Source organism: Microcebus murinus, chromosome 16 (assembly GCF_040939455.1).
Source record: "Microcebus murinus isolate Inina chromosome 16, M.murinus_Inina_mat1.0, whole genome shotgun sequence".
Classification (NCBI taxonomy): domain Eukaryota; kingdom Metazoa; phylum Chordata; class Mammalia; order Primates; family Cheirogaleidae; genus Microcebus; species Microcebus murinus.
The window spans coordinates 64,365,517-64,390,384 of NC_134119.1; the positions used below are offsets into that span (position 1 = coordinate 64,365,517).

Sequence of the window (24,868 nt, forward strand, 5' to 3'; positions counted from 1 at the left end):
CTCTAGGCCCCGCCTCCTCTAGGCCCCGCCCCCCGCGTCGGCGGAAGTGCGCTGCTGGGCGCTCCACCATACTCCGCCTCTTCCCCTTGGCGCGGCCTCCCATTTCCGCTTCCGGTGCGGGCGCGCGCGAGCGCAGCGGTGGGAGGCGGCGATCTGCCGGTGAGTGCAAGCGGCGGGCCCCGAGTTCCTGCTTTTCGGGCGGGCGTGAGCGCAGCTTCACCCTTGCCTCAGGCTTTCCCCATGCTGCTGTGGGCCTCTGCTGGGCCCTGGTCCCGAGGACCGCCCGTCCCCGCCTGACGGGCTTCAGGCCGCGCCCCTGTCCCCGCCGTGGGCCCGAACTCGCCGCGTCGGACACGGCCTGGGCCCAGCCCCTTGTCACAGGCCCCGCCCCCTTGTCAAAAAAGCAGCCTAAACCCTTTGGCCGCGACCCGGTCCACAGCCCTGTCCAAACCGTCTGTCTCCGCCCCTGTCCACAAGCCCTGCCCTCAAACTCAGCCCACCCCGTCCCATCAGCCAACTCTGCCTCCCTCCAGGCTGTAGTTTTTTAACCTGGATGTTGTCTCCCCACTCTCCCATTCAGATCCCTTCTTTAGACCTCAGCTTCCCTCTGGTCTCTCCTTACAACACCCCCACCATGTTCCTTCAAGCATCGTCATCCATGCCTTTTACCTGCCCTCGACCCCAACCTCCATACCACTGCCCTGTTCCCGTAATGTCTTTCTCAAATTTCCTCCACCTGCCTTCATCCTTATCCCTCTGCAACTCCTGCTCATACCCACCACCACAGATAGCCCTCTGTGGGAGCCTTTTAGCTCTTCCCCTTCTCTCGAATTCCAGCCCTAGCTGCTCAAGGTTTGCCTTGTGACCTTACTTTACACACTGTCTGCTTTTGTTCCAAAACTTTCATCCCTGACTTCACGTGTGGAATCTAGGACACTCCTTTCCCAGGGATGCTCACCCCAGAATCACCTAAGAGTTTTTCAGAATGCTAAGCTGCTGGGTCAGAGTTGTCAGGGATGCACTTGAGCATCTGGCTCACAGTTTTGCAGCCATACTTCCACTGCCTGAAGCTGAGCGATGCACTGTTTAGGATCAGCTCTGTCACCAACTTGTTAGATGACTTTGATTCTGCCTCTGTGGTTTTTGCAGCCCACCTGACACTTCTGGTCCCTTCATCCCTCAGGTTGAGGCCCCAGGCTAGGCCTCACCACAATGTGGCACGAGGCTCGGAAGCATGAGCGGAAGCTTCGAGGCATGATGGTGGACTACAAGAAGAGGGCGGAGAGGAGGCGGGAGTACTATGAAAAGATCGTGAGTACCTGGCTTCCTGGCTTTACAGCTGGGGGTAGGGGATCCTCCACAGGGTGAAGCCTTGGTAGTCCTTATAAAATTTGGGCTTGGAAGTATGCCAAGACAAAAGCCCCATTTCCTCAGCAGTATATTCTTTAATCATTTCTTGAGCATAATCATTGGTAAGAATTTGAGGGGTTCTGTTCGTAACAGCATACTGTGTTGTTTGGGGGTGGCCTCAGAGTGCAAATGTGGTGTTCACAAGCAGTAGGGAAGTCTCAGTAATACTCAGAGCAGTCCAGACATACGACTGGCCACCTCCAGACCATTATCTCTGTCACTTATTGCTATGTTCCCTGTGCCCAGAAGAGCTCAGCAACTCTTGAGGTTTGGCTTGGCACATAATAGGAGCGCCATCGATATTTATTAAGTGAAACTTGACCACTTCCTTCTCCTGTTTGATGTTGCAATTGCTTTTGGAGAGAAGACCAAGCTCCATCCCTGGCCTAGAAGGCCCTTGTGGTCTGGCCTCTCAACTTCATCTGGGGACAACTTCTCTGGCCTTTTTTCTATTTCTGCCACCACAGGGCTTTGGCCTGTAATGCTTCCTCAAACCCATTTAACTCCTACTTGTTCTTGGGATCCCAGCTCGAAATGGCATTTGTTTATAAGATTCCTTTCTCCTCTTAGATGACATTTGTACAGACAGCCCCCTTTACCACTGTGTCACTGCCTCAGCCTCCTCCATGGTCTCTTATTTCTAGTTCTGTTCCCTCCAATCTTTCCTTCTTAGAAGGGCCAGTGAGGTCTTTCTGAGGAACAAAGCTGACTCTGTCCCTCCCTTGCTCAGAGCTCCTAGATGGCTCCTTAGTGCCCTTGAGAGAAAGTCCAGGCTCCTTATTACAGAGTTCAAGGTCCTCCACGATCTGGCTTTTGCCCCTCCTTTGGACTCATGCCACCCTACTCTCTGCCTCTTTCCTTTGTACACATCATTCTGGCCTTCTTGTATTCCTCTATTGAAGGAAGCACTCTCTGGTCACAGAACTTGGTGTGACTTCTTCCCATGCTTGGTTAACTGCTTCTCATCCATCAGACTTCAGTCTTCAGGGAAGTCTTGTCTTTTTTTTTTTTTTTTTTTTTTTTTTGAGACAGAGTCTTACTCTGTTCCCTTGGCTAGAGTGCTGTGGCGTTAGCCTAGCTCACAGCAACCTCAAACTCCTGGGCTCAAGCAATCCTCCTACCTTAGCCTCCTGAGTAGCTGGACTGCAGGTGTGCGCCACTATGCCCAGCTAATTTTTTCTATTTTTAATTGTCCAGCTAATTTTCCATCTATTTTTAGTAGAGACGGGGTCTCGCTCTTGCTGAGGCTTGTCTCGAACTCCTGACCTCAAGCGATCCTCCCACCTCGGCCTCCCAGAGTGCTAGGATTACAGATGTGAGCCACTGCACCCAGCCAGAAGTCTTTCTTATCTCTTTGACTTGCTCAGGTGTCCTTTATAAAGGCCATCATAGTTCCCCGTTCTTCCCTTTTGTGGAATTTAAGACACTTGAGATACATACACACACAACCTTATTTATTTATTTATTTTTTTGGAGACAGAGTCTCACTCTGTTGCTTGGGCTAGAGTACCGTGGCATCAGCCTAGCTCATAGCAACCTCAAACTCCTGGGCTCAAGCAATCCTGCTGCCTCAGCCTCCCGAGTAGCTGGGACTACAGGCATACGCCACCATGCCCGGCTAATTTTTTCTATGTATATTAGTTGGCCTATTAATTTCTTTCTATTTATAGTAGAGACAGGGTCTCGCTCTTGCTCAGGCTGGTCTCGAACTCCTGACCTTGAGCGATCCTCCCTCCTCAGCCTCCTAGAGTGCTAGGACTACAGGCGTGAGCCACCATGCCTGGCCTACATCCCTATATATTTTGAACACCCCAATCTGAAAATCTGAAAGACTTCAAAATCTGAAACTTGGGCTGGGCACTATGGCTCACGCCTGTAATCCTAGCACTCTGGGAGGCTGAGGTGGGAGGATTGCTTGAGCTCAGGAGTTCGAGACCAGCCTGAGCAAGAGCGAGACTCTGTCTTTACTATAAATAGAAAGAAATTAGCCAAACAAATAGAAATAGAAAAAATTAGCCAGGCTTGGTGGTGCTTGCCTGTAGTCCCAGCTACTCGGGAGGCTGAGGCAGGAGGATCACTTGAGCCCAGGAGTGTGAGGTTGCTGTGAGCTAGGCTGACGCCACGGCACTCTAGCTCAGGCAACAAAGTGAGACTCTGTCTCAAAAAAAAAAAAATCTGAAACTTTTTGGATTCTGATATGATGCCCTTCCACAGGTGGAAAATTCCACACCTAAGTACTTAACACAAATTTTGTTTCATGCACAAAATTATTAAGAATATTGTATGAAATTACCTTTAGGCTGCACATATAAGGTGTATGTGAAACAAATAATGTCATGTTGGCCGGGCGCAGTGGCTCACCCCTGTAATCCTAGCACTCTGGGAGGCCGAGGTGGGCGGATTGCTCAAGGTCAGGAGTTCGAAACCAGCCTGAGCAAGAGCGAGACCCTGTCTCTACTATAAATAGAAAGAAATTAATTGGCCAACTAATATATATAGAAAAAAAATTAGCCGGGCATGGCGGTGCATGCCTGTAGTCCCAGCTACTTGGGAGGCTGAGGCAGGAGGATTGCTTGAGCCCAGGAGTTTGAGGTTGCTGTGAGCTAGGCTGATGCTACGGCACTCACTCTAGCCTATGCAACAAAGTGAGACTCTGTCTCAAAAAAAAAAAAAATAATAATAATTTCATGTTTAGACTTGGATCCCATCCCCAAAATATCTCTTGTATATGCAAGTATTCCAAAATCTGAAATCCAAAATACTTCTGGTCGCAAGCATTTTGGATAAGAGATACTCGATGTGTCTGTGTCTATATATGTTTATCATACGTACATACACACATGTATACTCAGCTGTGTGAGATTGAGGACTAGGTATATTTGGATCACATTTATAGCCCAGGATACTGCCTATCAAATATGGATGAAAGCAGCAGATTAATAAAACAATATATTTTTTTTTGAGACAGAGTCTCACTTTGTTGCCAGGCTAGAGTGAGTCTGGAGTGTTAGGGCTCTGGGTTCAAATTCTAGCTACTCCACTTACCTGCTATGTGATCCTGGAAAAGTGACTGTCTTCCTGAGCCTGCTTTCCTCTTTTGCGTATGGAGTGATGTATTCTGTACAATCAGGTTTGGCTGTGAGTAACAGAGACTTCAAACATCAGTGGCTTAAACAAGACAGAAGTGTATTTCCTAGTCACAGAAAAGCCCAGAGGTAGCCACTTCTGTGCAGGGACCTAAGCTACTTCTGTTTCTTTGTTCTCCTGCACACAGCTTCTCTTCCCGGTGTTGTGTCAAGGTGTGAGAGGGCTGTTCAGACTCCAGCCATCATGTCTTCATTCCATCCAGCAGGGAGGAAGGAGGAGGAAAAGGGGGCAAAGGTGCTTATGGCAGTTGTTAAGAAAGGTTCTAGGCCGGGCGCTGTGGCTCACGCCTGTAATCCTAGCTCTTGGGAGGCCGAGGCGGGCGGATTGCTCAAGGTCAGGAGTTCAAAACCAGCCTGAGCAAGAGCGAGACCCCGTCTCTACTATAAATAGAAAGAAATTAATTGGCCAACTGATATATATATAAAAAAAAAAATTAGCCGGGCATGGTGGCGCATGCCTGTAGTCCCAGCTACCCGGGAGGCTGAGGCAGAAGGATCACTCGAGCCCAGGAGATTGAGGTTGCTGTGAGCTAGGCTGACGCCACGGCACTCACTCTAGCCTGGGCAACAAAGCAAGACTCTGTCTCAAAAAAAAAAAAAAAAAAAAAGAAAGGTTCTAGATGTTTTCCCATTAGACTTCCACTCATATCCTACTGACTGGAAAGTTGTCCCTTGATCAGGTACAGCTGCAAGGAAGGCTAAGAGGTATAGGCTTTTTTCCCGGTGCCTGTGACCAGCTATCTCAGGAGTTCTGTCACTGCTTAAGAAAAGGGAATGGGTGGTGGTCGCCAGTTAATGGGAACTGCTCCCTCCCAGGACTATGGAGTAGGGGACACACAGAGCACTGAGTGAGTGTAGGCCTGGCCAGGTGACTGTTAGTGTTAGCTCTTGTTCTTAGTGATGTTACTATTCCCCGGTAGAGCCAGAATTTGGATCCAGGTTCGTGGATGATACAGAGGAAAGAGGGCTGGAGTTGGGACTCCAGGCTCCCGTCCTAGTTAGCAGGGGAACTTCCTGAGCCGTGTTTACCCCTCAGGACAGTGTGACTAGCAGCCCCTCTCCCTGGATGAAGGGGAAGAGCTTAAAGAACACGTGTCAGTGTGTGCTTTGTGGTGCAGGCCTGTACAAGCAGCCACTGTCCCTGTTCGTGAACGTGATCCGCATTCAGATCTGAGCTGCCAGGCTGTGGCACATGACTGAGCGGTGGCTGATGGCTGCTGTGAGGGACACCGAGTCTCATTCTTAGGCTGAGAGCAGAGGCTGTAGGCAGGTGTCGAAGAGGCTGGGGTACATTGTGACAAGCGAATGAGCACATCCAGACACAGTGGTTTTCCTGTTCCTGCTTTGTCCTTGGTGCCTGCTCTTCCTGTCTTCAGTCCCTAGCTGACTCTGGTTCCATCACTGCTTCTGTCCTTGTCAACTTTATAAATCAGTGGCTTGAATAAAGAAACAGAATCCCCCGTTGATATGAAAGTGGGAAATAAACAAGTTTCAGCTCAAGTGTCTCCTCCAGGAAGCCGCAGTCTGACCCCCAGGCTGGCTCAAGCATTCCCCTGGGCGCTCCCTCTCAGCACTGCCCACTCAAGGTCATCACTGTGTGGGGACACATCTGTACCCCCACACTGGACTGTGATGTGAGTTCAGGCCTGCTGAACAGGTGAATTAATGAATGAACTCCTCTGACCCCGTGATCCCAGAGGCAGCATAATCCAGTGGTTAAGAGTAGATTCTGGATAAAAAGAAAGAAAGCTTGTTCTATGCTACAATATGGATGGATTTTGAGGACATTGTGCTGAGCGAAATAAGCCAGTCACAAAAAGATGCCACTGTATGATTCCGCTTATATGAGTTATCTAAAATAGTCAAACCCTTTCTTTGAAATAGAAACTGGAACGGTGGTTGACAGGGGCTGGGGGAGGAGGAAAAGGGGAGTTGTTCAGTTTGTTCAGTTTTGCAGGATTCAAAAAGTCTACAGATCTGTTGTACAACAAGGTACCTAGAGTTATTATTACTATACTGTACACTTAAAAATGGTTAAGATGGAAAATTTTGGGGGCGGGTGTTTTGTTTTTTTATAAAACCAAGATCACGCTCTTTTGCCTGGGCTACAGTGTAGTGTCATCATAGTTGACTGCAGCCTCAAACTCCTGGGCTCAAGCAATCCTCCTGCCTCAGCCTCCCAAGCAGCTGGGACTACAGGTGTGCACGCCAGGCTAATTTTTGTGATGTGTTTTTTACTATAATAAAACATTACTCTTAAATTGAAAAAAAAATAAGAGAGGAGTAGATTTTGGAATCAGGCCCATCGGGGTTCTACTCCTTGTTTTGTTTATTACTGGTGTGATCTCAGGCAGGTGGGCCTCACTGCTCCCATGGTTGGGAAGTTTGAGTGGGACGGTGTCCCTAAAACACTTAGCGTAGTGCTTGGCTTTTAGTATGGGTCATTGGCTTTTCCAGATTCTCCCAGCAGAGCCAGGCCCTAGACTCCGGGTTTCTACTCCCAGCCCAATGCTCTTTCCTTTCTGCCATGCTGACCCTGCCAGTGGCTTCTTTGTGCCCACCAAATTCTGTACGGCAAACAGCGCCCCATGGGTCTTGGCTGTGGGAACTGGGCATCTGGCAGGGAGGAGCCTCAGGAGTGTAGTGGGATCTCGGCCTTACGCTTGCCTGGGGCTGTCGGGGGGCTGAGGAGCTGGATTCCAGCTGTGCCACCCCTTCTGGAACTGTCTTCTTGGGCGTACCCCAGACTCAGTTTCTTTAGGTGTGAGATGTTAACAGCCCAGTGCCTGGCACTTACTGGGTGCAGGATTGAAATCAGCTGGATATTAGCTGTGGTTATTAGTGTGTGTCCTCCGCTCCTTCCAACACGGGCTGCAGCTGCTCCTCTGCTGGCTGCGAGTGGGGTGGGAGAAGGGGACAGAGTGAGGAGGCGCAGGGTCTTGGGAACGTGGAGCTGATGTTTTTCCCTGAAGGGGCTCAGTCTCCCCATCTGTTCATGAAGATTCATTCCTTCATTGAGTGTTCTCAAGTGCCTGCTGTGAGCCAGGCTTCGTTCTAGGCCCTGGGGATACAGCAGGGAACAAAACAGATTCCTGCCTCGTGGGAGGCAGAGATGAATGAATGTAAGCTGCAGTGTCATGCTGTGGTCAGTGCTCTGGAGAAAACAAGTGGGGTTAAGGAGCTAGAGTAAGTAAGGGTTGTGGGGGGGCTGTTTAGATAGGGTCAGTAAAGAAGCCATCTAGAAGGAGCTCTGAAAAATGAGGGAGCAGCCGTGCTCCAGAGTGTTCCAGGCCGAGGCAGCAGCAAGTACAGAGGTCCTGAGTGGGAGCCTGGGACGTGTCGGGAATGCTCAAGGATTGGGTGGGGGTGGGGTGCCTGGAGCCGAGGAGGGGAGGGGAAGGGCTGAGCAGAGGAGGGGTGTGGCCTAGTGGGGTTTAGCAAATGCCCTTGGCTACCAGGGGAGAGCGGACTGTAGAGAGCAAGGCTGGCAGCAGAGCCCAGACAGGAGGCTGCTGGGGCATCCCTGCACGAGGAGATGCTGGCTGGTCCAGGGTGCCGGAAGTAGTCGCTGGGAACTAGGTCAGGATTTAAGGGCTAGCACAGTGGCCCCTCCGGTGGCTCTAGTGTGGTACTCGGCTAGACGTCGGCCAAGGTCTGGCTCTTAGGAAGCTGGTGGTGGGAGCTGCTGCCGCCGCTGCTGGATGTGTTCTTTTCGTCATGCTTTCGTCGTGACTTGGACCTGTGGCCCCCATTCGAGGGCTCGGGCCTGAGGGCTACAGACTCAGGGACAGCCTTCCCCCTAGTACCCTTTTTTGGGGTTGTTTTCTAAAACTTTGTTGAGGTACCATTCACATACCGCAAAATTCACTCATTTAAAGTGTATAATTTATTCTCCCCCTTTGTTCTCATTAACTGAAAAAATAAAGTGTATAATTCAGTACTTTTTAGCGTGAGTTGTGCAACCATCACCACCATGAAATTTGAGAAAATTGTCATTACCTCAAAAAGAAACCCTGTACCCCTTAACAGTCAATCCCCATTTCCCCAAACTCCTCAGCGCTAGGCAACTACTAATCTACTCTCTGTCTCTGTGGAGTTGCCTATTTGGATATTTCATAAAAACAGAATTAGGGCAGGGCATGGTAGCTCACGCCTGTAATCCTAGCACTCTGGGAGGCCAAGGCGGGCGGATTACTCAAGGTCAGGAGTTCGAAACCAGCCTGAGCAAGAGCGAGACCCCATCTCTACTATAAATAGAAACAAATTAATTGGCCAATTAATATATATAGAAAAAATTAGCCGGGCATGGTGGTGCATGCCTGTAGTCCCAGCTACTCGGGAGGCTGAGGCAGGATTGCTTGAGCCCAGGAGATTGAGGTTGCTGTGAGCTAGGCTGACTCCAAGACACTCACTCTAGCCTGGGCAACAAAGTGAGACTCTGTCTCAAAAAAAAAAACAAAAACAAAAAACAGAATTAGGCCAGGTGTGGTGGCCCACACCTGTAATCCTAGCACTCTGGGAGGCTGAGGTGGGAGGATTGCTCAAGGTCAGGAGTTCGAAGCAAGCCTCAGCAAGAGCGAGCCCCCATCTCTACTAGAAATAGAAATTAATTGGACAACTAAAAATATATATTAAAAAATGAGCCAGGCATGGTGGCGCATGCCTGTAGTCCCAGCTACTCGGGAGGCTGAGGCAGGAGGATTGCTTGAGCCCACAAGTTTGAGGTTGCTGTGAGCTAGGCTGACACCACGGCATTCTAGCCCGGGTAACAGAGTGACACTCTGTCTCAAAAAAAAAGAAAAAAGAAAAGAAAAGAAACCAGCAAAAAACGGAATTGCACAATAATACAGGGCCTTTTGTGTCTGGCTTCCTTCGCCTAGGATGATGTTTTCAAGGTTCATCCATGTCGTAGCGTGTCAGTACTTCATTCCTTTCTGTTGCCGAACAGCATTCTACTGTATGGATGTACCATGTTCATATGTACGTCTGTTACAGACATTGAGGTTGTTTCCGTCTTCTGGCTACTGCGAATAATGCTAATGTTGTGAATATCATGTACAAGTATCTGTTTGAGAACCTATTTTCAGTGCTTTCCGGTATGTATGTTGGAGTGGAATTGCTTGGCTATATGGTAATTTTTTGCTTAGCTCTTGGAAGAACCTACCTTCTCCACATTTTTGTCAATACTCGTTATTGTCTGTCCTTTCCATTTACGCCATCGTAGTGCATGTGAAGTGGTATCTTGTGGTTCTGGTTAGTATTTCCCTGATGACTAATGACGTTGATCATATGTAATGGGCTGATGCAGTCTTGGTATCATAGAAGCTGTTCCAGGCTGTTCCTGGCTCTGAATGAATGGCCTTGGGGGTGGGGGGTAAAGAGTTGGGGGGTAATATTTTGGGGAGGGAGGTCTCAGTACTGGCTGCACAGAAGATGGGGCCAGAGCTCAGAGCTTCTTGCCACCAACTTGGGAGGAAATGATTGCCCTGTCTCTCAAGGTGAGGTGGCCCCCATTAGTGCTGCCACTGCTGTGTGGGGTCACTCACCTCTCAGGTATGGCCTGCTTGACCTCAGAGGTGAGCCTGATGCTCAGCGTGGTTGTATGGGAGGTGCTGGGGTTTGGAGCTCATCTAGGTGGTAACCTCTGTCCCGTCCACCCCTGCAGAAGAAGGACCCAGCCCAGTTCCTGCAGGTACATGGCCGAGCTTGCAAGGTGCACCTGGATTCTGCAGTTGCCCTGGCCGCCGAGAGCCCTGTTAACATGTGAGAGTCACGCGGGGGGCAGGGTGGTGTCTGTGACTTTAGGTGGGGGACCAGAAGGGTGGTGTAGGGTTTGGAGCAGACTCTGGAGTATGGACAGACCTTCGGGACTCACAGGCAGGGAAGGCTTGGCTTGCATGTAAAGGTGACAGTCACAGAAGTTAAGTAGAGTGGGCAGGGGTTGGGATGGAGGCCCCAGGGTAGCAGTGGTGGTTGGAGGACTTAAAGGGAAGTGAGTGGGGCCAGGGCCCCAGAGGAAGCAGAGAATATGTTGCCAGAGGGGGTGTTTCAGGGTAACTGGCGCCACTCAAGAGGCCTCTAGGACCTGGTTTTAAGTCCCCTGCTATTCCTTGGCTCTGGGAAATGGGCCCTGGTGTCCCCAGGAGCAGTCAGATGGGTGGCCTGTCCCGGGTCCCAGAAGCCTGAATGTGGATTCGGGGAAGTTTGTGACTTAAGGGACTAAGAGCTGGGCGGTGAGGGTGAGGGCCATGGCATGGGATCAGAGGGGCCCAAGGACCAGGCTGCCAGGCTTCCATGCTTGGGGTGGCAGAGAACATTGCATCCTGGGGGCAGTAGGGACCCTGACAGAACTCCTTGCTTCCCTGCTCTCCTCCTCCCACTCAGGATGCCCTGGCAGGGGGACACCAACAACATGATCGACCGGTTCGATGTTCGTGCCCACCTGGACCACATCCCCGACTATACCCCCCCACTGCTTACCACCATGTAAGCTGCCTCCCCAAGGGGTTGCCGGGCAGGGGGTGACACCCAGCACCACCTATTTTCTCCCCAGCCTGTTTGTCACCTCTCTAGGAGGTGTGCAGATGGGGGGAGCCCCCTCCCATTTGGGAAGCTGAAGTTCAAAGAGTCACTGCCTCCCCCTCCCCCTGAGCCTGAGCCAGGCACCTCATTTCTCTTCCTGCCGGCTTAGGGTGGGATCTGCCCCCTCCCTCTGATCTCATTACCTCCCCCAAAGCTCCCCAGAACAGGAGTCAGACGAGCGGAAGTGTAACTACGAGCGCTACCGAGGCCTGGTCCAGAACGACTTTGCTGGCAGTGAGTAATCTGTGGGGGACATGGGGAGTGGGTCTGGGGGCCCCTGGAGCCTGGAAGGCCTGGGCAAGTTTGGGAAGAAAAGTTTTATCCAAGTCCTTTCTACTAAAGAGCCTTGGGTTCTGGTCCCAGCTCTGTCATGGACTCACTGTCTACTTCTCTTTCGTTTTGGGGGCCTCTGTTCCTGGAATTGGCTCAGGGGATGTCTGCTGAATGTGATCTCCCTGCAGGATCGCCTCTACATCCCGTGCCCTCTGACTCTGTGGTCTTTTTGCCTAAAAAAAAAAAAATGTAGAAAATAGCAAGTGCACATTTTTTACCTCTGTGTATTTCCCCTGCCTGTGTGGATCATACGGTCAGCTCTGAAGAGGAAATTTCTCCTTGATTTAGCATTTGACAATTTGCAAGCATTTGTATACGTCCAGGGTTTTTCTCTAAGCCTGGCCTTACTGCTGCTGCCATTCCACAAAAGAGAAAACGCAGGCCTAGGGAAACTTCTCACTTGGGCTTGCCTGGGAACGTCCAGAAACTGATGTGCTCGGGCTTTTTTGTCTGTATTATCTCATTACCTCTGCACAACCACCTGGCACGCTAGGGGTGATGGTCCATTTTACAGACAAGCATGTTGAGGATTAGAGGTGAGGGGGATGCCACGTCCGAGGAGCTGGGATTCTGTCCCGTGTCCTTAACCACTTCCGTCTTCTGATGGAAAGCTCCTAGCTCGCCTACCAAGAAGGACTTGAGATTTCCCTCTCAGTTCCCTGCGGAGTTAAGGGAAAGGTGGCGTTCTCTGCTGGGCTTGATCGTACATGAGTCCGTTACCTGGAGGGTCTTGGTTTCTTCTGATAAGAGTGGTGATGATGGTTTTGTCGCATGGGGTGGCTGTGAGAGTTCTGTGAGGCGTGCATAAAACCCCAGCACTGAACCTGGCACAGTCGGCCCTTCTTATGGGTTCGCTAGTCCCATTTTTTTTTGTTGTTTCTAAGATAGATGCTTCTGAATCTCTAAAATCAGAGGTTGCCAGAATTCTAGCCATCAGTGAAGCCTTTGAATCAGGGAGATTTGCCATCATCGATACTGTTGTTGCCATCACCCAAGGCCACGTGGGTTCTGGGTGGCAGAGGCCACGTCTCCCTTAGTTCTGTGTGACTCTGCATTCGTTTATTCACTTCCGCAAAGAACTATGGGGCACCTGTGGTGTGCCAGACATCGTTCTGTGACCATAGGCCGAGCAGGGGAGAGGGCAGCAGCTATGTAATCACATCAGTGATGGCGGGGACGCTAAGGCAAGCGTAGGACGGACAGCACGCTCATCCCTGAGAAAAATGGGACGGAGGTCCGTGTCCGAGGCTGGGGTCAGCGAAGGGTGTGTAGGAGCTCCGTGGTGAGGAGAGAGGCCCTGTGTGGAGTGGAAGGTGGGCACGCTGGGTGGAACGGAGCCCACGTGTGGGCGCAGGGAGAGCGAGGCTGCTGTGAGACACAGGTCAGCGGGGCCCCCGCTGGAGTGCGTAGACAGTGGGCAGGACTCAGGACGTCGCTTTAGCAAGGGAGGGCCATGCTGCGTCACCTCTAGGCCCACCCAGCCCATCCACCTCACATGAGGCCCATAGGGTGAACCAGGGGGACTTGCCCGGAGTCCCACAGTGAGTCAGGGACACGCATGTCACTGCAGGGGAGATCAGGAAGACTCTGGTATATCGTTGAGTTCTCTAGGTGGGCGTAGGGGTAAAGGAGAGCCCAGATCATCCCAGACCACACTTAATTTGAACTGAGCCACAGAATGGCAGTGTTGTGACCCACGAGGTCTGATGACATCCAGCACTCCGGAGCAGGTGCATAGTTTTTTTTTTGAGACAGTCTCGCTTTCTTGCCCAGGCTAGAGTGAGTGCCGTGGTGTCAGCCTAGCTCACAGCAACCTCAACCTCCTGGGCTCAAGCGATCCTCCTGCCTCAGCCTCCCGAGTAGCTGGGACTACAGGCATGCGCCACCATGCCCGGCTGATTTTTATATTATATATATTAGTTGGCCAATTAATTTCTTTCTATTTTTATGGTAGAGACGGGGTCTCGCTCAGGCTGGTTTTGAACTCCTGACCTTGAGCAATCCGCCCGCCTTGGCCTCCCAGAGTGCTAGGATTACAGGCGTGAGCCACCGCGCCCGGCCCAGGTGTATAGTTTTAAAGGGTCCAGTCAAAGGCCTCCATAACAGTGATTATGGTAACAGTGCCCAGGTACCAAGCACTGGCTACCAGTGGTCCCATTTTATAGAAAAGGAAACTGAGGCACGGAGGGGTTAAATTGCTTGACCAGGGTTGTGCAGAGTAAGTGGTGTAGCCAGGGCTCTGCTGTGGTTGCTCGTGTCCAGCAGACGTAGTTTGTGATTACTTGGAACCTGTGACTCCGCCCTCAGCTGCACTGGGGTTGCACCCGCCCTCCTGCCCCCTCCCCTGCATCCTGTGTCCTCCCCTGAATTCCCAGTGTCCCAGCCCGCTCTGACCCGTGTGCCTCTTCTTGCTGCAGTCTCCGAGGAGCAGTGCCTGTACCAGATCTACATCGACGAGTTGTATGGAGGCCTCCAGAGACCCAGCGAGGATGAGAAAAAGAAGTGAGTCGTTGGGGTCTGGGGTGCAGTAGGGAGGGAAGTAGGAGGACTGTGAGCCCCCAAGGGCATGGCTTCTCCGATCCTGTGCCCTGTGGTCCCCCGGAACCCAGGATGGTGTTCAGCCTGGGTGCCTCCCTCAGTGACGCTTTCCCTCATGCTCCTGAGGCTCCCCCTTGGGGACCCTAACTACTGGCAGCTTTCCTCCACTGGAAGAGTTTCCACGGGACTGGACTAGGAAGGAGCTTCTTGAAGACTCTGAGCCTCATCCGTGGCCCCAGCTTCAGGGTCCTGCTCAGGCCCTTCAGGCCCTGCTCTGCTCTAGGCAAAGCTGGGGCACACTGTTGCTCAGGGTGGCTCTGGGCCATGCGCTCACAGGACTCACAGTCTAGTAGGGGGAGACAGACCTGTCCCCCAGTAGTAATGACCCCACAGGGACAGGCCTGGGGAGCTCCGCACAGTGCTGACCCAGCCTGGGGGTGGTCAAGGGCTTCTGGCAGATGCAGCGTTGGAGCTGGGACACAGAGGAGAGGGAAGCCTGAGAGGACCAGAGGCCAGTGTGTGGGGCCTGCCCGGGGCCCTCTTCTCTGCTGGGCACTGCCTTGGCTCACTGGCTCCCCCATCCCAGGCTGGCAGAGAAGAAGGCATCCATTGGTTACACCTACGAGGACAGCACAGTGGCCGAGGTAGAGAAGGTGGCAGAGAAGCCAGAGGAGGAGGAGTCACCAGCGGAGGAGGAGAGCAACTCGGATGAAGATGAGGTCATCCCCGACATCGGTGGGGTCCCCTCTCTGCCCTCCCCTCCCGCAGTCCCTGGGCATCGCTTTCGTGTCTCGTCTCTCACCCTCTGTGGGGCACCCACGCTGCGAGCCCCGTCTCTCTCCCTCCCTTGCTCCGGGGTGCTCCAGCCTCCTGCCTCCTCCCTGTCTCACTTGTCCCTTCCTGCCTCCCCATCTGTAGCTCTTTCTCTCATTTTTCATTTCTAGGGCACTTTGTGTGATATTTCCCCACCTGGGTGTTGGCTCTGCTTTCTTCCACTCGGGCCGTCCTCTCTTTTCTCCCTCCAGCTTTCTTCTTTTTCCACTGGAACACAAGTGTTCATCCTTCCAGAGACATCCCTCATCCCCCAGCATCTGCTCGCCCACCCTCCCCACTCTGCTGCTCACCTCCCACCTAAAAACCCAGCTGTCTCCCCTTCTTCTCACTCTGCCCGTGCCTCTGTGTTTATCCTTGGGCAGAGCCTGTGTTAGCCTCCACCGTCCCACCTTCCACCGTTTGTTTATCAGGTGGCCAGCTCCTAAACTCTGCGACCCATACCCTGCCTGCCACCCTCCTCGGTCTTCATCCCCCGTCTGTCTGTCCCCTGTTCACTCCTCCTCACGTCACTTCCTCCATACATCTCACTCATCCGTGCATCCATCTGCCCCCTCTGTCCACCGCACGTGGTGCTCACCGAGCCCGGTGCCAGCCTGGGGGATGCAAGATGAGCCAGACCCGATTCAGTCCCTCCATGAAGATTGCTGCAGTCTGGCGGGCGCCCCTGTCCACCTCCAGCTCCTGGGGCACTGCCCCTTCTCCCCTGCCCTCTCATGTGGCTTTGGCTCCTGACAGCCTGTCTCTTGGTGCAGATGTGGAGGTGGACGTGGATGAGTTGAACCAGGAGCAGGTGGCAGATCTCAACAAACAGGCCACGACCTACGGCATGGCTGACGGTGACTTTGTCAGGTGAGGCCTGCCCGCTGACACCCCTCCCCACTCTGTGACCCCGCCCTAGCGTCTCTCTGTTTTTGCCCGGCCCTCGGCCCAGGTCTGTACCTGTACAGGCCCATGGTATTTGTGGCCCCACTTCATATGTGCAAAAACTGAGGATGCACCCAGAATTACCCAGCCTGTCCTACTCAGTGTGACCTGGACCAGTCTGACAACCACCCCCCCCCCCCCCCAGCTCTGGGGTTCCTGGGCCTGGTGGACAGCGACCTCTAGTGGAGAGGCTTCATTTGCTGGCCCATTTCCCTTGGCAGTTGCTGGTTTAGCCTCTACTTAGCTGTGCTGAGTTCTTTACTCACAAGATCATATAACCAGTCCCAACTCACAGAGCGACCCATACCCTGCCTGGTATGGGAACCGGAAACCAAATAAACCCAAGTCTGAACATAAGCACCTTCTGCCAAGAACCCTCCATGGCGCCCACATCCCTCTGGATCATCCAGCATCCTCACTACACCCACAGGTCTTACCTACCTGGGCCTCTTGCTCTCCCATGTCTCCCCATTTGGCCCCCATGGCCTCCTTTCTCCTCAAATGCCTGAGGCCTGCTCCAACCTCTGGGCCCCTGTCCCGCGTCTGTACAGCTTGCTCCACCAGGTTTCTCTCCAGCTGTCATGTTCTCTGGCTTTCCTGACCTCCCTGTTGAAACGTGCAGTCTCTGCCTGTTCCCTGGCACTTCCTTCCCTCCTCCTATGATTTATTTTTCTGATCAAGGTTAGCACCACCTAATAGACCATGCATTTCATTGCCTCAATCACTGTCTGTTTCCCCCGCCAGAGTGTAAGCCCATGTAGGTGACGGTTCCTGTTGGTTTCAGTGCTGAATTCTTAACATCTGAAAGAGTACCTGGCACACCGAAAGTGCTCAGTGGGTTGTGCTGAATGAAAGGCACCCACAAAGGATGGTGTGGAGTCCTTCACTTTCTTTGATGTCTTGGCCACTTGTCCTTCACCTAGTGATTTGTCCCTCCCCACATGATTCTCTGCAGGATGCTCCGGAAAGACAAGGAGGAAGCTGAAGCCATCAAACACGCCAAGGCCCTTGAGGAGGAGAAGGCCATGTACTCGGTGAGGTCTGGGCTATCGTGGAAGGGGGCAGGGATGGGTCTCAGGGAGGTCACACTCCTCACCAGCCTGGTGCCCACCTTGCTCCAGGGCCGTCGCTCCCGGCGCCAGCGGAGAGAGTTCCGTGAGAAGCGGCTGAGGGGCCGCAAGATCAGCCCACCCAGGTAGGGCTTCTCCCCTGAGCCCCCCGCCCCGCCCTGCCCACTTTAGTCTTGGGAGACTCTGAGGGAGGGGACAGGGGCTCAGAGCCCGGGAAGGCTCTTTGGAACCTGACTTCGGTTTGGGGAAAGAGGTTTCCTAGTGGGGCAATAAATGGCCTGAATGTTGGTCCAGGCGCGGTGGCTCACGCATGTAATCCTAGCACTCTGGGAGGCTGAGGTGGGAGTATCGCTTGAGGTCAGGAGTTCAAGACCAGCCTGAGCATGAGTGAGACCCTGTCTCTATTTTAAAAAGAAAGAAGAAGAAGAAATGGCCTGAGTGAAGGTTTAGAAGTGGGAATGGCCTTGAGAAGCATGTGGACATTTTTCCTTGCCAGCAGCTCCCCTCACCCTATTGGACTTGGGGCCCTTGCTGGACTCCTTAGGTGCCAGTGTGGAGGTGGCATATGGCTGTTGCCAGGGATGGCCGAGAGGCCTGGCCCTGGACTCTGATCCAGTTCTGCTGCTTGGCCGCTTCCTCTCTGTCAGAATTTGGACAAGGGACTTCCCTTCTTTGAGCTTTAGTTTCTTCCTTTGGAAAACGGAGCACTGTCACCTACCAGGAGAGAGAGGGCTAAGCCAGTCCCCACGTGAGGTCTTGGGACAGGTTTGGATGAGGCAGTCTGGCATGGAGGAGAGAGTTCAGCCTGGGTCAGGAGGCCTCAGAGAGAGCCTCGTAGGCCTGGCGCCTGTGCAGGCCCATGCGACTTTGCTGTGAGGCTTAGATGACATGCTGCGGGTTCAGGGGTTGGTGTGGAAAATGTTCATTAAAGAGTAGCACTGACTGTCTCTCATCCTCAGCACAGAGGCAGCAGCAGGGTAGTGTGTGGAAGCATGGGCTCACTGGGTTTAGATCTCGGCTTCTTCATTTATGAGCTGTGTGACACTGGGCAAGTGACTTCACCTTTCTGGGCTTCAGTTTTCCTCAGCTGTGAAGCATGAATAATTATGATACCCACGTCAGAGAGGAAGAACCATTGAGTTAATTTATACAAAGCCATTAATGCATAGCACGCAGTAAGCAATTAAGACGTTAGCTATTTTATTTATTTATTTTTTGGTCAATCCCTTGGTCAGTTTGCAGCTGTTTTAGTTTCATTGTCATCATCATTGATAAGCGAGGACCTGGTTAGAGCAGGGAACAAGGAGTAGGAGAAGGCATGGTTCCAGTCTAGGGCCAGGAGGCCAGGCAGGACTGATGCTGCTGAAGACCGTGTTCCTCAGCGTCAGGATGGGTCTGGAACATTGTGGGTGGGGCTGAGGTTCATGCTGTGGACAGATCTGAGTTGGGTGGGGGAGGCAAGGCAAGGCCCATGACCTGGTCGGCAGCCTCCTCTCCTCACTGTGCCAGGTACCTGGCCTTGGGCCCTTAAGCTGAGGGGCTTGGCCAAATTCCATGTCCGCTCAGATTCTAAGTCCCCACTTGTTCCACTCCATTCTTCTCTCTGTAGCTATGCCCGCCGAGACAGCCCCACCTACGACCCCTATAAGAGGTAAGTCCCTAGGGACCCAGGGAGGGGCGGCCAGGGAGCCCCCTGGTGGAAGAGCAGGAGTGGTAAGGTGGGGTGGAGGGCTCAGCCCACTAGGCGCCCCAAGATCACAGACTGCATGGTATGTTCTGGGTCTGATTCATTCTCGGTTTCCCAGATCATTAGCCTGTTTTCCCAGGTTTTTTTTTTCCTTTAGATTTGAATCTTTTTATTTTTCTGATTTAAACATAATGTAGTCTTGTGGCAAAAATGCTCAAATATGGCAAAAAGGTGTGACTTGGAAATCAGAAATTTCTTGAATCCCAGAAGTAACAGGCACAGGATGGCCTGGCTGGGCATGCGAACTTATCTCGGGGTATTGAGGTGGCTGAGGGGGTCTGACCTCCATCTCACCCCAGGTCCCCTCATCCAAGCTCTGTAGCTCTTTTAAACCCAGTTCCCTCTTCTCACTGGGGGCAAGGGTGTGCTCTGCCGCACGGGCTGTGGGTGGACGTGAGGTGAGATGGTGAGGCTTTGGTGAAATAAAAGTGTTGGGACATCAGGTCCTTTCTTTTTATTTTACAAAAATGATATTTACCACACTTAATATTTTGGAACTTGCTTTTTCCCCATCTATCTCCTTATCTATTGAAGAAAACTTTCCATGTTCAATACAGAGGTCTGCTCATCTGTGTTTAATAGCCACATGAAATCCACATGGTCTTCTGCCATTCCCTTTCCTGGTTGTTTGGCAAGGCCCATCGTTGTGAATAAAGTCCTTGTAGAGAGCCTGGGGCTTTGCCCTTTGGACTCTGCCTGTGCCGGCTTTCTAGTGTGCTCTGTGCCCCACAGTTGTCCTCTCTGTTGCTCTGCGTGCGTTTTGGTCGCTGCTGGGGAGGCTGTACGCGTCTGGGCCATTCAGCGTCTTCTCCCCTGCTCCCTAGGTCGCCCTCGGAATCCAGCTCAGAGTCCCGCTCCCGTTCCCGCTCCCCGACCCCAGGCCGCGAGGAGAAGATCACGTTCATCACCAGTTTTGGGGGCAGCGACGAGGAGGCAGCCGCAGCCGCAGCTGCCGCAGCCGCGTCAGGGGCCACCACAGGGAAGCCCCCCGCACCCCCCCAGCCTGGCGGCCCTGCCCCGGGACGTAATGCCAGTGCCCGGTCGGTAACGCTCACGCTGCCCGCCCTACACCCCGGCCACCATGGGGGGGACCTGGGGCAGAGGGGGGCCAAGGCCCAGGCCCGTGCTGACCGGCCCTCCGTGCCCCGCCTGCAGCCGCCGCTCCTCTTCTTCCTCCTCCTCCTCTTCCGCCTCGAGGACCTCCAGCTCCCGCTCCAGCTCCCGTTCCAGCTCCCGCTCCCACCGAGGCGGGGGCTACTACCGCTCCAGCCGCCATGCCCGCTCCCGGTCCCGCTCCTGGTCCCGCTCCCGGTCCCGCTCCAGACGCTATTCCCGGTCTCGCAGCCGTGGCCGGCGGCACTCAGGTGGGGGCTCCCGAGACGGACACCGCTACTCCCGCTCGCCTGCCCGGCGTGGTGGTTACGGGCCCCGGCGCAGAAGCAGGTGTGTGCCGCTGGGGTGCGTGGGGGGCAGGGCCTGGGGTGGGCGTGGGGGGCTCCCCTGTCCGAGAGAGCACCCAGTCTCAGAGAAGAGGCACTGCCACTGCTCTTTTCTCGGGAAGCTCTTGGTTTGAAGGAGGAGGCGTAGGTGTGCCCACTTTGTTCCGAGGGTACCAAGCACGGTGACAGTGGGAGAGGAGACTGAGCATCTCTTGTCATGGGGTACCTCTGTCTCTGCCACCAGGAGGCCCAGACTGAGGGGAGTGGAAGTGCGTGGACACTCCAGGTGTTCTGTACCTGGCAGGGAGAGACCTGGGCCCTGAGTCCTGGGAAACCCCGTGGGGAGGCAGTCCTCTGTGGGGGGAGTAGGTGAGGAGGGGTGGAAAAATCAAGACAGCCCTTTTCAGGGAGGCAGGGTTAGAAGTGAGCACCTCAGGGCTGGATCATCCTTCCCTTGGCCATCCCCTTGCTGCTGGCCTCAGGGCTGCCCTCAGCATGGCAGGGCGGCTCGGTGGGTGGGAACCTGGACTGCAGCGCGTCTGCCTAGGCGTGGATTCGGGCTTGTGCGTGAGCTCCCTGGATCTCCTTGCTCCATCTGTAACATAGAGGTGATAATGACACCTACTTCCCTGGGCTGTTGCAGAGATGTGACAAGTAAATCCATGTAAAGCGCTTAGGACAGGGCCTTGTGCAGGCCAGGTGCTGTTACTGCCATCAGGAGTGTTGCCTATGTCACTGTTGCGTGGATCCCAGTGTCCGCTGTCTGCAGGGTCTGGCAGGTGGAGGGGCCAGGTGGTCGGTCCTGTTGAACTGGCAGCACAGGTCCCATCCAGCAGGGCTGTCCACCTGTGGCAGGCCTCGCGTTGCCCGTCTTTCAGTTTCTTGAGGGAAGTTGAGGGTGTGGACTTCTCAAAGGACCGCTCTGGTTTTCTCAGTGTTGACAACAAATGTAAATTTTGTAAAAACTCAAGAGAGCCCAAGCAGAGTCGTTGTGTGGCCCGGAATTGGCGTCCAGGTCATTCCCTGCAGCCTGGCCCAGGATGATGGTAGACAGCTGTGGGGGGAGGTGGCGCCTGGACACATCTCGCATGCCAGCTTGAGGGGAAGCCCTTGCTGGAGGGTCTCACCAGTGTCCTGAACAGGGAGAGGATGGGGGCTGTGTGTCCCCAGACTGGAACTCGTGGGTCTGGTGGGGCGAGTGGGTGGTGCCCAGGGCATCGAGCCCCTGAACCCTGAAACTCCTTTGTGCCCTGGGCCGAGCATGACACTTTAAAGGGGAGCCAGCCAACCACGTCCTGCCCTCCTGGGAAGGCAGCGAGAGGTGCCCAGTGAGGGCGGGTGAGGTGTGCCCGGGCAGCTGATGAGGGCGTGACTCTTGTGCTGATTGTCCCTAGAGGGCGGGCGGTGTCTGGAGACTGAGGGAGGCCAGGGAGCAGCTCCAGGGACTCCTGGGGAAAGTAACGGGAGAGGTCTAGAGTCACGCCAGATGCACGGGCCTTGGCAGAGGACTGTAGATTTGGAGCCAGGGGACCGGTGCAGTTGGGGTCCCTGGAGTCACAGTCGTCCTGCCCTGCTGCACTCCCAGGAGCCGCTCCCGCTCAGGGGACCGCTACAGGCGGGGCGGCCGGGGCCCCAGGCACCACAGCAGCAGCCGCAGCCGCAGCAGCTGGTCCCTCAGCCCGTCCCGCAGTCGCAGCCTGACTCGCAGCCGCAGCCGCAGCCCCAGCCGGAGTCATAGTCGCAGCCGCAGCCGGAGCCGCAGCCAGAGCCACTCGCCGTCACCCCCAAGGGAGAAGCTGCCCAGGCCAGCGGCGTCCCCTGCTGTGGGCGAGAAGCTGAAAAAGTGAGCAGGGACGGTCTGGGGCAGAGGGTTGTCAGCCTCGGCTGGGGAGAGTGAACTCCGTCCACTGCGCTGTTTTGGAAGGGAGCTTGGTCCTACCCTGGGAGGTCTGAGGGGTACGTGGCCCTGTCCTAGAGGCTCTGTGGGGCCATGAACCTGTCCTAAGGGGTCTGAGAGGGACACGGGGGTGGAGGGGTGGCCATCTGGTGTGAGGGCAGTGCTGAGGCTGTGGGGTCAGAGTGGCAGCTGCCCAGTCCTCCTCCCAACCACGTCCTCTGGCCCCACCTAGGACCGAACCTGCCGCTGGTAAAGAGACAGGAGCTGCCAAAGTCAGTAAGAATTTGGAACTCACCCGTCTAATTCCCGCCAGCAGCAGTGCCCGAGAACTGGGCCCGGTGGGCCTGCAGGGGGGCCCGGGTGGGCCGGGAGATCCAGCCCCAGGGATTGAGGGGGGAGCGGAGGGGTCTGCTCCCATGAGAACCATGTCCCCCTCCCCTCCTCGATGTGCATCGGGGCTCCAGCTGTCCCTGAGCCTCCCGGAGCCTCATGGCGGGCGTCCACAGCCTGCCCCTCCGCCCCACGTTTGCCCCTGCAAGTCCCAGGCTTTTGGCTGAGGTGGGTCGTGGAAGCTCCGGGACACCCACCCCCTCTCCCGCCTCTTCTCCCCCTTCCCCAGCCCAAGCTGACGCCGCAGGAGAAGCTGAAGCTGAGGATGCAGAAGGCGCTGAACAGGCAGTGTATGTGCCACTGTCTGTCCCTCCAGGTCCTCCCTGCTTGTCTTCCTCTTGCCAGTGGGAGCAAGTAGGAGACCAGCTCTGGCCTTGGGGAGGAGTGGGGCTGCGTCCCGCCTGCCGCTGCGGTGCTAGTGCTAGGGCCCTCGGCGTCTGGTGGAGCTCAGCTTCCTTGTTTTAGGAAGTGGGGTCTTAAGGGCACCCCTCAGCCACGTGTTCCTTCCTTCCTACAGTCAAGGCGGATAAAAAGGCAGCTCAAGAGAAGATGATACAGCAGGAGCATGAGCGGCAGGTCAGGGTGGGAAGTGAGGGGGTGGGTACAGGTGGGGTGCCGGGCCGGCCACACCCTCACAGGCGATCGTGTCTGCTGCAGGAGCGGGAAGACGAGCTTCGAGCCATGGCCCGCAAGATCCGGATGAAGTAAGACTGTCCCTCCTCCCTGTACCCTGGCCACCCCCCCTGCTGCGGCTGGGCTTCCAGCTAGAGCCCTGCCCGGGCCCTTTGTGGGTGGATGAAAGTCAGAGCCCTGCCTGGCCCTCGGGGCTATGCTCCATGGCTCCTCTCCCTCAATTTCCTCCCTGCATCCCAGCTTAGCTCCTGCCACTGAAACCTCCCAGTCCTCCAGTCTTCAAGCTCGGGCTGTCTTTGCTGTCCTCTTGGCGTGGCAGGCTCTTCCTAATACCCAGTACCCACCCCACCACCGTGGGTCTTTCTCCTGCCCGAGCCTCGGTTTGCTCATCTAATAAATGGAGATGGAATCATTGTCCCCCTCACGGGCTTGTTGGGAGGGTTCAGCAAGATCAAGGCCAGGCGTGGAGAGGAGGGGGTGCCTTCAGCCCCGACCAGTTGTCGGGGTTGCTAATCCTGGTCACTCTGATAGAGGCCAGTCAAGCACCCAGCCAGTGCAGGTCCCCAGCTGTGGCAGGACGTGGAGCCATCAGGCCTCCCCTTGCTGAGCAGGCTGTCCTAGTCAGGCAGGCTGGGGTTCCAGTCCTGACTCTGCCAGCCAGTGTCTCTGAACCTCAGGGTCTCCATTTCCAAGTGGGGACAGTAGCAGTGTGTGCCTCCTTGGTTTACTGCTTCCCTTGGCCTACCTGGGTTCAGTGTTCCCAGCTGGATGCCTGCCCCATCCCCTCGCAGGGAGCGGGAGCGCCGAGAGAAGGAGCGGGAAGAATGGGAGCGCCAGTACAGCCGGCAGAGCCGCTCGCCCTCCCCGCGCTACAGTAAGTGTCCCTTGTCCCTGAGAGTCTGGAGGCTTTGGGGTATTGAAAAGAACAGTGTCAAGCAGGGCTGCAAACAACCATGCCACGTTTTCCACGTTAGAGTTTTCCATAAATGAAAGCTCTTAAGACACACTACGATGGCATTAGTCGCAGGGTAATCACAGGGTTTAGAAGAAATGCTCATTCCCAGCACATCGATGCGGGCTGGTGAGGGGCACAGGTCACAGCCAGTGGATGTGGTGCAAGCTCCAATGTCACCTCAGTTGAGACCACAGGCCAGGTCAGGGAAGAGCCCCTGGCCCCGGGACATCAGCTTTGTCTCCACCTGTTCTTTTCTTTCCAGGTCGAGAATACAGCTCTTCTCGAAGGTAAGGAAGTCATCTCAGCTCCCTGGGGTGACCATCCACTTCCCTGGGAAATTACTTGTCCTTTAGTGGGAGATCCTGGTGCTGAGTCCCCCCTCACCCCCACTCCTCCAGCCGTAGGGGCTGGTCTCCTATCTTGGGAAGCGTCTGTTCCTCTGTCTGCAGTCCCCCGATCTCCAGCATGTTGGTGCGTGTGCACCCGTGAGGCCTCCCTCTTCCCGCCCCACCCTCACAGGGCCCCTCCTTTTCTCTTTCCAGGCGCTCAAGGTCCCGATCCCGAAGCCCCCATTACCGACATTAGGCAGAAGAGTGGGGGGCAAGGGACAACGGGGTGGGGAGCGGGGCTGAAGCTGTGATGCTGCTGGTTTTCTCTCTAGTGAAATAAAATCAAACATTATTTAATTCCCTTCACCGGGCCTCAGTGTTGTCTGTGTGGCTGGCGCAAGGCTCTCCAGCCCCAGTGCCGCCAGCCAGCAAGGCCAGCTGGGGAGGGCGCTTGCTGGGTTGATAGGCCAGGGCCAGTGCTGCCTGCGTGGGAAGTCCCGATGGCAGCTCACGGTTAGTCAGCCCTGCTGTGGCGAGTGCGGCCTGCTTAGGCGGCAACAATCCAGTGGGAGAAAGGCCCAGCCAGATCTGCCCACAGGTGTGGGCCCAGCATGTCCCACATGGGCCCCTTTGCCCAGGGG

The 24,868-nt window shown here is 54.7% G+C and overlaps 1 protein-coding gene across 6 annotated transcripts; it reads left to right on the forward strand.

Annotated features, from left to right (window-relative positions):
- The first annotated feature begins 100 nt into the window (after positions 1-100).
- CLASRP (CLK4 associating serine/arginine rich protein) lies at positions 101-24,593 on the forward strand. 6 transcript variants are annotated; one of them, XR_001153196.2, is made up of 21 exons: positions 101-159; positions 1,184-1,311; positions 10,222-10,319; positions 10,941-11,042; positions 11,293-11,372; positions 13,889-13,973; positions 14,596-14,744; positions 15,596-15,692; positions 16,723-16,801; positions 16,889-16,962; positions 18,447-18,488; positions 19,409-19,624; positions 19,740-20,027; positions 21,609-21,866; positions 22,153-22,196; positions 22,540-22,600; positions 22,828-22,886; positions 22,968-23,014; positions 23,735-23,817; positions 24,161-24,185; positions 24,441-24,593. XR_001153196.2 is itself a non-coding variant. In XM_012761373.2 (21 exons), the coding sequence occupies exons 2-21, from the start codon at positions 1,213-1,215 to the stop codon at positions 24,481-24,483; spliced, it is 2,025 nt and encodes a 674-aa protein (XP_012616827.1). In that variant the 5' UTR covers positions 101-159; positions 1,184-1,212; the 3' UTR covers positions 24,484-24,593. The 6 variants fall into 6 exon arrangements, 3 of the variants coding, with proteins under 3 accessions (XP_012616827.1, XP_075849286.1, XP_012616826.1); XM_012761373.2 differs by having other exon boundaries at positions 22,153-22,192; XM_075993171.1 differs by having other exon boundaries at positions 108-159; positions 22,153-22,192; positions 23,637-23,817; positions 24,441-24,586.
- The last annotated feature ends 275 nt before the right edge of the window (positions 24,594-24,868 follow it).